This window comes from Staurois parvus, unplaced genomic scaffold (assembly GCF_062004578.1).
Source record: "Staurois parvus isolate SC_StPar_1 unplaced genomic scaffold, SC_StPar_1.0 ptg000582l, whole genome shotgun sequence".
NCBI lineage: Eukaryota > Metazoa > Chordata > Amphibia > Anura > Ranidae > Staurois > Staurois parvus.
In genome coordinates this window covers 1136231-1150559 of record NW_028318378.1, presented here as the reverse complement: position 1 = coordinate 1150559, position 14329 = coordinate 1136231, and the positions used below count along the sequence as shown (strand labels likewise).

Here is a 14329-nt window from a genome sequence, read left to right as displayed (position 1 = left end):
TCCCCTCTACACAGACCCCATATGTAGACATAGAACAACAAGCTGTGTTCCCTCTCGTGCCGCACTCCTCCAACCACCCAAACCCACACAGAAGCCAAGGGAAATAATGAGAGGAAAGTTCCCCCCTAGTTTGGGGCGGAGTTCTCCTTCCCTCCTGTTGGGGGATGGGAGAAGGATGGACTGAAGACAGAGAGCCGCTTCGGGGTCACCACTGTTCTGTAGAACCTTGAAATGAAGGACATCAACTTCAGAAGTTCTTGTTGTCTGTGTAAAGTTCCCCGATAACGAGATCTGGGCTCTCCCGGCTTCTAGCTCTGTAACCCGCTATATCATTATCAGGAAACGCAACTCCGACACCCAAGAAGGGCTGAAGTTGTGTCCTTCATTTCCAGGATCTACTGACCACTCTGCACCCCGACATTTACTGCACTTCATCCATGTCTTTGGGGGCCTCTGATCTCCTTATGAACTGTTTCTTCCATGATGAAGATCAGCCATGGAGTATATCTGAGGTGTATATCAGGGTGTGCTTCTTCCCTACATGAGAGCTGGGATGTCCAGCAACATTCATCTAGAAGACATTTCCCGCACTCAAGGCACTAATATACCTCCAGGGTTGTGTGGGACCCCTGATGTACAGGAAGACAGGACTTCAGTGAGGAACATTTCTCTCACTCAGGACAGGAAAGTGGCTTCTCCCCCGTGTGAGATCTCTGATGTTTGGAAAGATGGGACTTCTGTGAAAAACATTTTCCACACTCAAGACAGGAATACAACTTCTCCCCCGTGTGACATCTCTGATGTTTGTGAAGACTAGACATGTCTATAAAAGATTTCCTGCACTCTGTACAAGAATATGGCTTCTCCCCCGTATGAGATCTCTGATGTGTGTAAAGAATGGACTTCTGTGAAAAACATTTCCCGCACTCTGGACAGGAATACGGCTTCTCCCCTGTGTGAGATCTCTGATGTGTGTAAAGACTGGACTTCACTGAAAAACATTTCCCACACTCTGGACAGGAATACGGCTTCTTCCCTGTGTGAGATCTCTGATGTGTATAAAGATTGGACTTCCATGAAAAACATTTCCCGCACTCAGAACAGGAATATAGCTTTGTTCCCATGTGAGATTTCTGATGTGTATGAAGATTGGTCTTCTTTGAAAAACATTTCCCACACACAGGACAGGAATATGGCTTCTCCCCCGTGTGAGATCGCTGATGTGTGTAAAGACTAGACTTCACTGAAAAACATTTCCCGCACTCAGGACAGGAATACGGCTTCTCCCCCGTGTGAGATCTCTGATGTGTGTAAAGATGGGATATCTGTGTAAAACATTTCCCACAGACAGGACAGGAATATGGCTTCTCCCCCGTGTGATATCTCTGATGTGTGTGAAGACTGGACTTCTGTGAAAAACATTTCCCGCACTCTGGACAGGAATACAGCTTCTCCCCCGTGTGAGATCTCTGATGTGTGTAAAGATTGGACATCTGTGAAAAACATTTCCCACACTCAGGACAGGAATATGGCTTTTCCCCCGTGTGAGATCTCTTATGTGTGTTAAGATTGTACTTACATGAAAAACATTTCCCGCACTCAGGACAGGAATACGGCTTCTCCCCTGTGTGAGATCTTTTACGCACATTAAGATGGGATTTACAGTGGAAACCCTTCCCGCACTCAGTGCAGGAGAAGCTCTTCCCTGTTGGAAGGCCGACCCGGTCCAGGACAGTCTGAGGTTCCTCAGGATACGAGGAATCCGATGGTCCATCTACACTGGGTGGTGCCGGATGGACATTGGAGGGAGCCGGGTTTTCTCCTGGACTATACTGTGTGATGTCCTCATCTTCTACTTTCCAGTCTGGAGACAAAGTGAGACAATCCTCGGAGGTTTTCCTCATCTCCCGGCCATGGACTAAAATACAAAGACAAAGAGGATTACTAGACAGGAGCTGATTGGTTCCCCCAAACCAGGACTCCGCCCACATCAGGCAGCTTGGTCTCTGAGGAGCTTACAATTCCACCCTCAAGGGAACTAGGAAATGGCTCCTCTGATCTCCTACCAGGTCATTTCTTTATTCATGGACCTTAGTCAGAGAGTGAGGAAACAACCAGAACTGTCTTTTATAGGAAGGACAGTGATAAGGGGATTATAGGACGAGGGTCCCCACCCCCTCTATCACTCATCGCCATCTTCCCAACACAAGAAGTACTGCACTTCCTTATTTACTCCATGATTTAGTCATGAAGAACAGCAGGGCTGAGCCCCACCAGAGGTCAGAGAGTGAGGATGAGGGGAGAACAACCAAGATGAAGACTGGACTGATCCTGAAGACCACCATCATTGGGGGATTGACTCCTCCCTCATTATCACTTTCTGTTTAAGGGTCCAAAGTTGGAGGATGTTATCACATTATTATCACCATGTAAAAGTCTGTGCTCCAATCACATCATCCGATATAAAATGTCCAGCTGGTAGGAAATGGGGGGAACAAAAGAGAATCCATATTATGTGTATATATAGCAGTGGGGGGAGGGAGAGATCAGAAGTCAGGAGAATGTAATGTACAACATGGAGTATATAGTGCAGGGGTCAGGAGTATGTAATGTACAACATAGAGTATATAGTGCAGGGGTCAGGAGTATGTAATGTACAACACAGAGTATATAGTGCAGGGGTCAGGAGTATGTAATGTACAATATAGAGTATATAGTGCAGGGGTCAGGAGTATGTAATGTACACCATGGAGTATATAGTGCAGGGGTCAGGAGGATGTAATGTACAACAGAGTATATAGTGCAGGGGTCAGGAGTATGTAATGTACAACATAGAGTATATAGTGCAGGGGTCAGGAGGATGTAATGTACAACATAGAGTATATAGTGCAGGGTCAGGAGTATGTAATGTACAACATAGAGTATATAGTGCAGGGGTCAGGAGTATGTAATGTACACCATGGAGTATATAGTGCAGGGGTCAGGAGTATGTAATGTACAACAGATGTTATGTTCCTGTGATGTCAGGTTCCTGTGATGTAAAAAATAAGACAAAGATGAATCATTTCAGAACTTTTTCCATCTTTAATGTGACCTATAAACTGTACAACTCAGTTGAACAACAAAATGAAATCGTTTAGGTGGGGATAGTAAAAATAAAAAACTAAAATAATCTGGTTGCATAAGTGAGCACACCCTTACACTAATCCTTTGTTGAAGCCCCTTTTGATGTGATTCCAGCACTCAGTCTTTTTGGGGGAGGAGTCTATCAGCACGGCACATCCTGACTTGGCAATATTTGCCCGCTCATCCTTGCAAAAACACTCCAAATCTGTCAGATTGCGTGTCATCTCCTGCGCACAGCCCTCTGCAGATCACCCCACAGCTTGTCCATCAGATTCAGGTCTGGGCTCTGGCATTCCAAATCTTCCATCTTTTTCTGGTGAAGCCGTTCCTTTGTGGATTTGGATGGATGCTTTGTGGTTGTCATGCTGAAAGGTGAAGCTCCTCTTTGTTCAGCTTTGTAGCAGAAGCCAGAAGGTTTTGTGCCGATATTGACTGGCATTTGGACCTGTTCATAATTCCCTCTACCTTGACCCCAGTTCCAGCTGAAGAAAAACAGCCCCAAAGCATGATGCTGCCACCACCATGCTTCACAGTGGGTATGGTGTTCTTCTGGTGATGTGCAGTGTTGTTTTTGTGCCAAACATATCTTTTGGAATTATGGCCAGAAAGTTCAACCTTGGTGTCATCAGACCAAAACACATTTCCCACATGTTTCTGGGAGACTTCAGATGTGTTTTTACAGAATGTAGCCGGGCTTGGGTGGTTTTCTTCCAAAGAAAAGTCTTCCGTCTTCCACTCTACCCCATAGCCCAGACATATGAAGAACACGGAGATTGTTGTCACATGGACCACACAGCCAGGACTTGCCACATATTCCTGCAGCTCCTTTCATGTTGCTGTAGGCCTCTTGGCCGCCTCCCACACCAGTGTTCTTCTCGTCTTCTCATCCATTTTGGAGGGACGGCCAGTTCTTGGTGATGTCACTGTTGGTGATGTCACTGTTGGTGATGTCACTGCTGCGCCATATTCTCTCCACTTGATGATGACTGTCTTCACTGTGTTCCATTGTACATCTAATGCCTTGGAAATTCTTTTGTACCCTTCTCCTGACCGATACCTTTTAACAATGAGATCCCTCTGATGCTTTGCAAGCTCTCTGCAGACCATGGCTTTTTCTGTAGGATGCGACTAAGAAAATGTAAGAAAAGACAGACTAGAACAGCTGAACTTTATTTGGGGTTAATCAGAGACACTTTAAATGATGGCGGGTGTGTACTGACTCCTATATCACATGATTGTGAGTGTGAATGCTTAATTATGAACACAGCTACATCCCCAGTTATAAGAGGGTGTGCACACTTATGCAACCACATTATTTTAGTATTTTTTGTTGACTTCCTCACTCAAAGTTTTCAGTTTGTTTTTAAATTGAGTTGTACAGTTTATAGGTCACATTAAAGGTGGAAAAGTTCTGAAATTAGTTATCTTTGTCTCATTTTTTTACATCACAGAAACCTGACATTTTAACAGTGGTGTGTAGACTTTTTATATCCACTATAGAGTATATACTGCAGGGGTCAGGAGTATGTAATGTACAACATGGAGTATATAGTGCAGGGGTCAGGAGTATGTAATGTACAACAGAGTATATAGTGCAGGGGTCAGGAGTATGTAATGTACAACATAGAGTATATAGTGCAGGGGTCAGGAGTATGTAATGTACAACATAGAGTATATAGTGCAGGGGTCAGGAGTATGTAATGTACAACATAGAGTATATAGTGCAGGGGTCAGGAGTATGTAATGTACAACATAGAGTATATAGTGCAGGAGTCAGGAGTATGTAATGTACAACATAGAGTATGTAGTGCAGGAGTCAGGAGGATGTAATGTACAACATAGAGTATATAGTGCAGGGGTCAGGAGTATGTAATGTACAACATAGAGTATGTAGTGCAGGGGTCAGGAGTATGTAATGTACAACATAGAGTATATAGCGCAGGGGTCAGGAGTATGTAATGTACAATATAAATTATATAATCTAATGATCAGGGCTGATAATATTGTTATTCAGTATTTAAACGGTTGCTTGCCTCCCATCTCCTGAGACTGCACTCAGTGACTTGGGTCTGAGACACTACAGACATATCCCTCCACCCGGCACAGCCAGCAGATAACAGAGAAGGTCCCCTGGAGGAGTCAGGCACAAGGCAGGAGACCCCAGTCACATGTCCTGGGTGCCTACATTATGCAATGCTTAGAGTAAAAAACAACATTTTGCTGCCAGCTGAACCCCAGAACCTCCATAAATCCAGTCTAGAGACATAAATTGTGTCTGCAGCACAGAGAAGGAAGATTATCCGAGAGAAATCCTGGAATACAGGACGGGGAACACAGCTCAGGAAAGTGACCAGGGGATTACAGGCTGATATCACCCAGTCCCCGCCCTACTCTGGACCAATCAGTGAGCAGTATGGGTGGAGGAATGGATTTAGTGTTCATGACCCACCTGTGCTGATCTCTGTAGGAGTGTCCTCCTCTATAAATGTCCCCGTTATTCCATCCTCCTCCATAGACTGCTGATCATCCCTCACATACGCCTCTTCTTCTTCTGCTTTCACCTCAAATTCTATATTGATTGGATCTCCACTCTAAATCAAGGAAATGAAAGAAAATATCATCTGTAAAATGTAAGGTCACATAAACATCCACACATTGTCTCTACAAGTCCATGTTCTAGATCAGCAATGAGCAAACTACGGCCCGCATACGGCCCGGCGGACCTTTTAATCCGGCCCGCGGAGCTAGGCTCCCGCTAGGCTCCTCTCACAGTCCGCCCTGAAGACCAGTGTAGCATGAAAATCTGTCTCCTATGAGGATCTGTCCCCCTCGACGTATCTGCGCATGTGCCGGAGATCACCGATCGGCTGCTAATGCCTGAAACTGGCACATGCGCAGATACGTCGAGGGGGACAGATCCTCATAGGAGACAGATTTTCATGCTACACCGGAACGACGCGGGAACACGGCGAGAGGAACGCGCGGAGCAAAGGTAAGTGAATTGACACAATATGGGGAATGAATTACTATGTGGGATGAATTACTATATGGGGGATGAATTACTATGTGGGATGAATTACTATGTGGGATGAATTACTATATGGGGATGAATTACTATAGGGGGGATGAATTACTATAGGGGGGATGAATTACTATATGGGGGATGAATTACTATGGGGGATGAATTACTATGTGGGGGATGAATTACTATGTGGGGGATGAATTACTATAGGGGGGATGAATTACTATAGGGGGGATGAATTACTATATGGGGGATGAATTACTATGGGGGATGAATTACTATGGGGGATGAATTACTATATGGGGGATGAATTACTATATGGGGGATGAATTACTATATGGGGGATGAATTACTATGGGGGATGAATTACTATGGGGGATGAATTACTATATGGGGGATGAATTACTATAGGGGGGATGAATTACTATATGGGGGATGAATTACTATATGGGGGATGAATTACTATATGGGGGATGAATTTGTCAGGGATCCCCGCGATCCGTCCCTCGATGGTCCCGGCGCAGGCGCACTGCTCCTCCCAGTACACGGGCACTAGGTCCGGGCCGGCCGCGGCGTTCGAGTTTGCGCATGCGCAGTAGAAGCCGCGGCCGCCCGCTGGGCACCAATGGCAGCGCAGGGCGGGATATTTAAAGGTCCCTGAGCTGTCATTTCGTTGCCTTCTGGTCTTACCTGCATTCCTGATCCTGTGAACCTGTATACTGTAAGTTATTGACCCGGATTGCTCTTGACCTTGCTGATTTCTCCTGCCCAGACCCTTGCTTGCCTGACCTCTCTCCCTGGATGCCCCTCTGTAGATCTGACCTCCTGTTGCTGACCTGGCGTGTGACCCGACGATTCTCTGCCTGCTCCCTTGTACCTTACCGTCCTCTACATTACCGACTCGGCCTGTCTGACTACGCACTTGCTCAGCCATCCATCCATCCATCCCATCAGGGTCACCCGACCTCCTCACATTTGGCTCTCCCTGGTTGGAACCCCTGGCGGACACCCCTACCACTGACAGGTGTGCTCAGTAGAGGCGACCTGGTCTCAGGGTACTACAAGTCCATCCCCACCATCAGGGGCCCTGGTGAACAAGTACCCTGGGGCTTAGATTCCGCGCTCTGGGCACGCCTGACCGGTGGAGTGCTAGTGGTGCCGCTCGGCGGTCCCTCACAGTACCAGAAGGCCATGACTGAGCCTCGAGGAGGACTCACCCCGTTGGACGAGGTGTGCAGGCACCTGTCTACCCTGACGCAGGCTGTAAACACATTACAGGACAGATGTCTGCAGATCGAGAATCGGTTTCAGGCCTGCACCATATCTGTTCCTGTTTCACAGGCCCCGGCTCCTGCACCTCCAGTCGCAGCAGCCCACGAGCCGGCTCCTGGGCCTCCCACATCACTCCCTATGGCGGAACCCCGAGTACCCTTACCCGAGCGCTTCCATGGGGATCGCACACGTTTTCGGTCATTTCGTGACTCTTGTCTTCTCTTTTTTGAACTACAGCCACGGACCTTTTTGACAGAGTCAGTGAAAGTGGGGTTTGTTGTCTCCCTGCTGCAGGGTGAACCCCAAGACTGGGCCCACCGACTAAGGGGAAGCAATGACCCTCACCTGATTTCGGTTGACAGCTTTTTTAACGCTATGGCCATCTTATATGATGACCCACAACGGGCGGCCTCGGCCGAGGCCACGTTATACACACTCCGACAAGGTCGGCGGACGGCTGAGGAATACGCCTCTGACTTTAGGCGCTGGATGGGTGACACTCGTTGGAACGAGTTCGCCCTTTTACACCAGTTTCGTATGGGCCTATCTGAGGCCCTGAAAGACGAGCTCGCCCGGGTAGAGGTGCCCGAGATATTAGAGGACTTGATTGCACTCACTATTAAAATTGACCGTAGGCTACGGGAGCGCAGATTGGAGAGGTCTGGTCAGGGTCGCGGAAATCCCTGGGGGTCATTTCAGGAATCCGGTCAACATACTAGGCCAAGCATCCAGAACCTGCCGGCTGAAGATGCCCCCGAACCCATGCAGCTAGGCCTGGCTTGGCCTAAACTATCGCCTGAGGAACGCCAGCGCAGACGCTCCCAGAATCTGTGCCTGTACTGCGGCGAAGCTGGTCACATGGTGCGTTCCTGCCCGCAGAAACTGAGTAAGTTCACTTCATCTTCTTTATCTGTTGGCGATATGACCCCGTCCCAGTACTTAGTTGTTCCCCTCTCCTTTCAGCTTTCCGAAAGGACCGTGGAGGTGTCGGCCATAGTTGATTCGGGGGCATGCAGCTGTTTTGTGGATATCAATTTTGCTCACCAGCAGGGTATTCCCCTCCGCCCAAAGGAGAAGGGGTTTCATATCTTTTTAGCTGATGGTTCCCGGATAAAGTCAGGAGTAGTCAACCAGGAGACCCCTTCCATTATGACTTCCATTGCCGGTCAGCACCGGGAACTCCTCCGCCTGGATGCTATTGCATCACCCCTTTTCCCAGTCATTCTGGGGCTCCCTTGGTTGCGGGCCCATAACCCCCAAATTGACTGGGAAACTGGGGTTGTCTCGTTCCCTTCCCCATATTGTCGGGAACTGTGTCGAACTTCGGGCCCGGGGGTCCCCCAGGTTCTTTTGTGCTCTGAGGGGGATGACAGCCTGAAACAAGTGGTTCCTGCAGCCTATCACAAGTTCCTTGACGTGTTCAGTGAACGGGGAGCAGATGCTCTACCCCCCCACCGCCCATATGACTGTCCAATTGATCTGTTGCCCGGTTCTGAAATCCCGTTCGGACAAATTTTTCCCCTTTCTGAGCTGGAATTAGGGGCCCTGAAGGACTATATTGAGGATAGCCTCCGTAAGGGATTCATCCGTCCCTCCACTTCCCCAGCAGGTGCAGGGATCTTCTTTGTAGAAAAGAAGGACAAGACTTTGAGGCCATGCATTGACTATCGGGAGCTGAATAGGGTCACCATTAAAAATCGTTACCCATTACCTCTGGTACCTGAATTGTTCCAGAGCTTAAAGGCTGCGGTAGTATTTACCAAGTTGGACTTAAGGGGAGCCTACAATTTGGTTCGCATAAGGGAGGGGGATGAGTGGAAGACGGCCTTCCGCACCCGATTCGGCCATTTTGAATACCTGGTCATGCCTTTCGGGTTATGCAATGCGCCAGCCACCTTCCAGCACTTTGTAAACGACATCTTTAGGGACTTCCTGGACATCTTTGTCATCGTCTACTTAGACGACATTTTGATTTTCTCATCCTCCCTGGGGGAGCACAGGGTACATGTAACAAAGGTGTTGGGGCGGTTGCGGCAGCACGGGTTGTACGCTAAAGCAGAGAAATGCTGCTTTGAACAGGCTAGCGTTACATTCCTGGGTCTGATTATCTCCACCACGGGGGTCGCAATGGACCCTCAGAAGGTCTCAGCGATCCTAGATTGGCCTGAACCCACGGACAGGAAAAGTGTCCAACGTTTTATTGGGTTCGCAAATTTCTACCGGAAGTTCATCAAGAACTTCTCGGGTCTGGTCTCCCCTATCACTCAATTAACTAAGCTTGGGACGCGATTCAGATGGACGCCCGAGGCACAGGAAGCCTTTGAGGCCCTAAAAAGGTTATTTACCTCGGCACCCATTCTGGGTCATCCCGACGCCTCCCTGCCCTACATCTTAGAAGTAGATGCATCTGAAAACGCGGTTGGCTCCATCCTTTCCCAGCGGAAGGGCGCCAAGGAATTACTTCACCCAGTAGCATTCTTTTCACGGAAACTTACCCCGGCGGAGAGGAACTACGACATTGGGGATCGCGAGCTACTGGCTATCAAAACCGCTTTAGAGGAATGGAGGTACCTGCTGGAAGGTGCCTCCCATCCCATCCTGATATTCACGGACCACAAGAACCTGGAATATCTGAGGACGGCCAAACGTCTACGCCCACGACAAGCAAGATGGGCATTGTTTTTCTCGAGGTTCCAGTTCCACATCACATACAGGCCCGGCTCGAAAAACACGAAGCCTGACGCATTATCGCGCATGTATGAGGACACCAAGGAGATCCCAGTGCCCGACACTATTCTTCTGGCAGGGAATTTCTTGGCCCTTCAGACAAACCTTCGCTCCGAGATCCTGAGGGCGTCCACAGCAATGTCTACCTCCGATGGGGCCCCCCTCCAGAACAAGGAGGGACTCCTATGGAGGGAGGACCGGATTGTGGTGCCAGAGGATGCCCGAACCTTAGTCTTGGGACATTGCCATGACCACCCACTGGCAGGACATTTTGGACCGGTCAAGACCCTGGAACTTCTCCGGCGTTCCTTCTGGTGGCCGGACATGGCCAAGGATTGTAAGATCTACGTGGGCTCCTGTGCCATCTGCCAGCGGAACAAGCCGTCAAGGAACAAGGCATGGGGCCTGCTACGTCCATTGCCCATCCCTGAACGGCCCTGGCAGAGAATCTCCATGGACTTCATAGTCGAGCTCCCTCCTTCGCTGGATCACACAGCAATCCTCGTGGTTGTGGACCGCTTATCCAAGATGGCCCATTTCATCCCTTTACGGAAGACTCCATCTGCAGCCGAGACGGCACAAGTCTTTATTCGAGAGATCGTTAGACTGCATGGGGTTCCCGAAGACATCGTCTCGGACCGAGGGGTGCAGTTTACCTCGCGGTTTTGGAGGGCGCTGTGCAAAGCCCTGGATATCAAGCTGTCTCTTTCCTCGGCATTTCACCCTCAGACCAATGGCCAGACCGAGAGGACCAATCAGACCCTGGAGCAATACCTGCGATGCTACACATCATTCTCTCAGGACGACTGGGCGCCACTCCTCCCTTTGGCAGAATTCGCGTACAACAACGCTTGCCATTCAGCAACTGGGCAGTCCCCGTTCTTCGCCAACTATGGGTTTCATCCTGTCTTCCTCCCGGACTTGGTCCCGGAATGCCCGATTCCAGCGACGCAGGATGCACTGACCTTCTTCACCTCCAACAATAAGAAATTACAGGAAGCCATCCGTCAAGCCCAAGAAGACTATAAGAAGGCTTTCAATAGGAAGCGAAGAGGGAACCTGGTGTTGCAGCCCGGAGAGAAGGTTTGGCTGGCTACGTCAAACTTGAGGATGCTTTGCCCGTCGAAGAAGTTGGGACCTAAATTCATAGGCCCTTTTTGCATCAAACGGATGGTCAATGAGGTGGCCTATGAACTTGTTCTCCCTGACACACTCAAGATCCACCCTGTCTTCCACGTGTCCCTGTTGAAACCGGTAGTCCCTGATGCCTTCCCGGAACGGGAATCCAGGCCCCCGGAGGCCGTAACGGTTGAAGAGGAAGAGGAATTTGAGGTGGAGGCAATCTTGAAGTGCCGTCGAAGGGGGGGCCAGACCCAATTTCTCATCAAGTGGAAGGGCTACGGCCCTGAGGACAATTCGTGGGAACCAGCCCATAATGTCCATGCACCTAGGCTTGTCCGGAGGTTTCTTTGTGATCACCCGTGGTGGAGAGATCGGGTGGGCATCCGGAGGTTGCCCGTAGGGGGGGGGCAATGTCAGGGATCCCCGCGATCCGTCCCTCGATGGTCCCGGCGCAGGCGCACTGCTCCTCCCAGTACACGGGCACTAGGTCCGGGCCGGCCGCGGCGTTCGAGTTCGCGCATGCGCAGTAGAAGCCGCGGCCGCCCGCTGGGCACCAATGGCAGCGCAGGGCGGGATATTTAAAGGTCCCTGAGCTGTCATTTCGTTGCCTTCTGGTCTTACCTGCATTCCTGATCCTGTGAACCTGTATACTGTAAGTTATTGACCCGGATTGCTCTTGACCTTGCTGATTTCTCCTGCCCAGACCCTTGCTTGCCTGACCTCTCTCCCTGGATGCCCCTCTGTAGATCTGACCTCCTGTTGCTGACCTGGCGTGTGACCCGACGATTCTCTGCCTGCTCCCTTGTACCTTACCGTCCTCTACATTACCGACTCGGCCTGTCTGACTACGCACTTGCTCAGCCATCCATCCATCCCATCAGGGTCACCCGACCTCCTCACATTTGGCTCTCCCTGGTTGGAACCCCTGGCGGACACCCCTACCACTGACAGGTGTGCTCAGTAGAGGCGACCTGGTCTCAGGGTACTACAAGTCCATCCCCACCATCAGGGGCCCTGGTGAACAAGTACCCTGGGGCTTAGATTCCGCGCTCTGGGCACGCCTGACCGGTGGAGTGCTAGTGGTGCCGCTCGGCGGTCCCTCACAGAATTACTATATGGGGGATGAATTACTATATGGGGGATGAATTACTATGGGGGATGAATTACTATGTGGGGGATGAATTACTATATGGGGGATGAATTACTATGGGGGATGAATTACTATGGGGGATGAATTACTATGGGGGATGAATTACTATGTGGGGGATGAATTACTATAGGGAGGATGAATTACTATATGGGGGATGAATTACTATGTGGGGGATGAATTACTATGTGGGGGATGAATTACTATGTGGGGGATGAATTACTATGTGGGGGATGAATTACTATATGGGGGATGAATTACAATGGGGGATGAATTACTATGTGGGGGATGAATTACTATGTGGGGGATGAATTACTATATGGGGGATGAATTACTATAGGGGGGATGAATTACTATAGGGGGGATGAATTACTATGGGGGATGAATTACTATATGGGGGATGAATTACTATGGGGGATGAATTACTATATGGGGGATGAATTACTATGGGGGATTAAATACTATGGGGGATGAATTACTATATGGGGGATGAATTACTATATGGGGGATGAATTACTATAGGGGGGATGAATTACTATAGGGGGGATGAATTACTATATGGGGGATGAATTACTATATGGGGGATGAATTACTATATGGGGGATGAATTACTATATGGGGGATTAAATACTATGGGGGATGAATTACTATGGGGGGATGAATTACTATGGGGGGATGAATTACTATATGGGGGATGAATTACTATGGGGGGATGAATTACTATGGGGGATGAATTACTATGGGGGATGAATTACTTTGGGGGATGAATTACTATATGGGGGATGAATTACTATGGGGGATGAATTACTATATGGGGGATGAATAACTATGGGGGATGAATTACTATGGGGGATGAATTACTATGGGGGATGAATTACTATATGGGGGATGAATTACTATGGGGGATGAATTACTATAGGGGGGATGAATTACTATATGGGGGATGAATTACTATATGGGGGATTAAATACTATGGGGGGATGAATTACTATGGGGGGATGATTTACTATATGGGGGATGATTTACTATATGGGGGATGAATTACTATGCTTACTATGGGGGAATATTACTATACTTACTATGGATGACACATACACATCATTAATCTACTCTTGGTCCGGCCCCCGGGTCCAATATATGAACCCATTGCGGCCCTCAAGTCAAAAAGTTTGCCCACCCCTGTTCTAGATGCTCCGTCCCACCAACCTTGTAATAGTGAGGGATGGTGTGACCTTCCTGTGTGGAATCCTGGGAATTCAGAGGACGGGGACATCTCTCTGGTGGGTTCCTGTAGCTGGATGACTCCACCATGGTGTCCAGATACAGATCTTTCTGTTCCTTTAGAAGCTCCGACTCCTCCATCCCCCCATCCTCCTCCTCTTTTATCTCTTCTTTAACCTCAACTTTAGGATCTCTCAGGTTTCCACTCTGAATATATAATAAAAATGACATCAATGGTAACAATGCATATAATGTACAGATCCTAATGATACTATCAGTGATTGTTCCTCATCTACCTGATGATGGTGAGGGATGGTGTGACCTTCCTGTGTGGAATCCCGGGAATACAGAGGACGGGGACATCTCTCTGGTGGGTTCCCATGACTGGATCCATCTGTAGGAAACACACACACTGACTGAATCCATTGTTTCTATGTGTTTATCAGATAATGGGGGATCTAGGTGGATCCTCCGTACTGCTCTCTCCTTTACAATAAAGTCTCCTCTTACCCGGTGATGTGAGGGGCGGCTGATTGTCCATCATGACGTCCTTGTAGAGATCCTTGTGTCCTTCTAAATATTGATGTGTATCATCATCTGCTGGAGATAAAATATGTCACAGTGACATCCTAAAAGCATCAGAAAAAAGTCAGATGGAAAGACATTGGGAGGAGGAGCTGTTAGGTCAATGT

The 14329-nt window shown here is 48.8% G+C and overlaps 1 protein-coding gene across 1 annotated transcript in view; it reads right to left on the bottom strand.

Annotated features, from left to right (window-relative positions):
• Positions 1-3061: 3061 nt before the first annotated feature.
• Positions 3062-14329, bottom strand: part of LOC149450117 (uncharacterized) — a 36207-nt gene continuing 24939 nt past the window's right edge. Inside the window, exons 6-8 of the mRNA XM_089692349.1 lie at positions 13623-13844; positions 5576-5717; positions 3062-4254 (exon numbers count right to left, since the gene is read on the bottom strand). Of these exons, the coding sequence (XP_089548475.1) occupies positions 4187-4254; positions 5576-5717; positions 13623-13844 (432 nt within the window). The 3' untranslated portion in view covers positions 3062-4186. The remainder of the gene's footprint in view (positions 4255-5575; positions 5718-13622; positions 13845-14329) is intronic.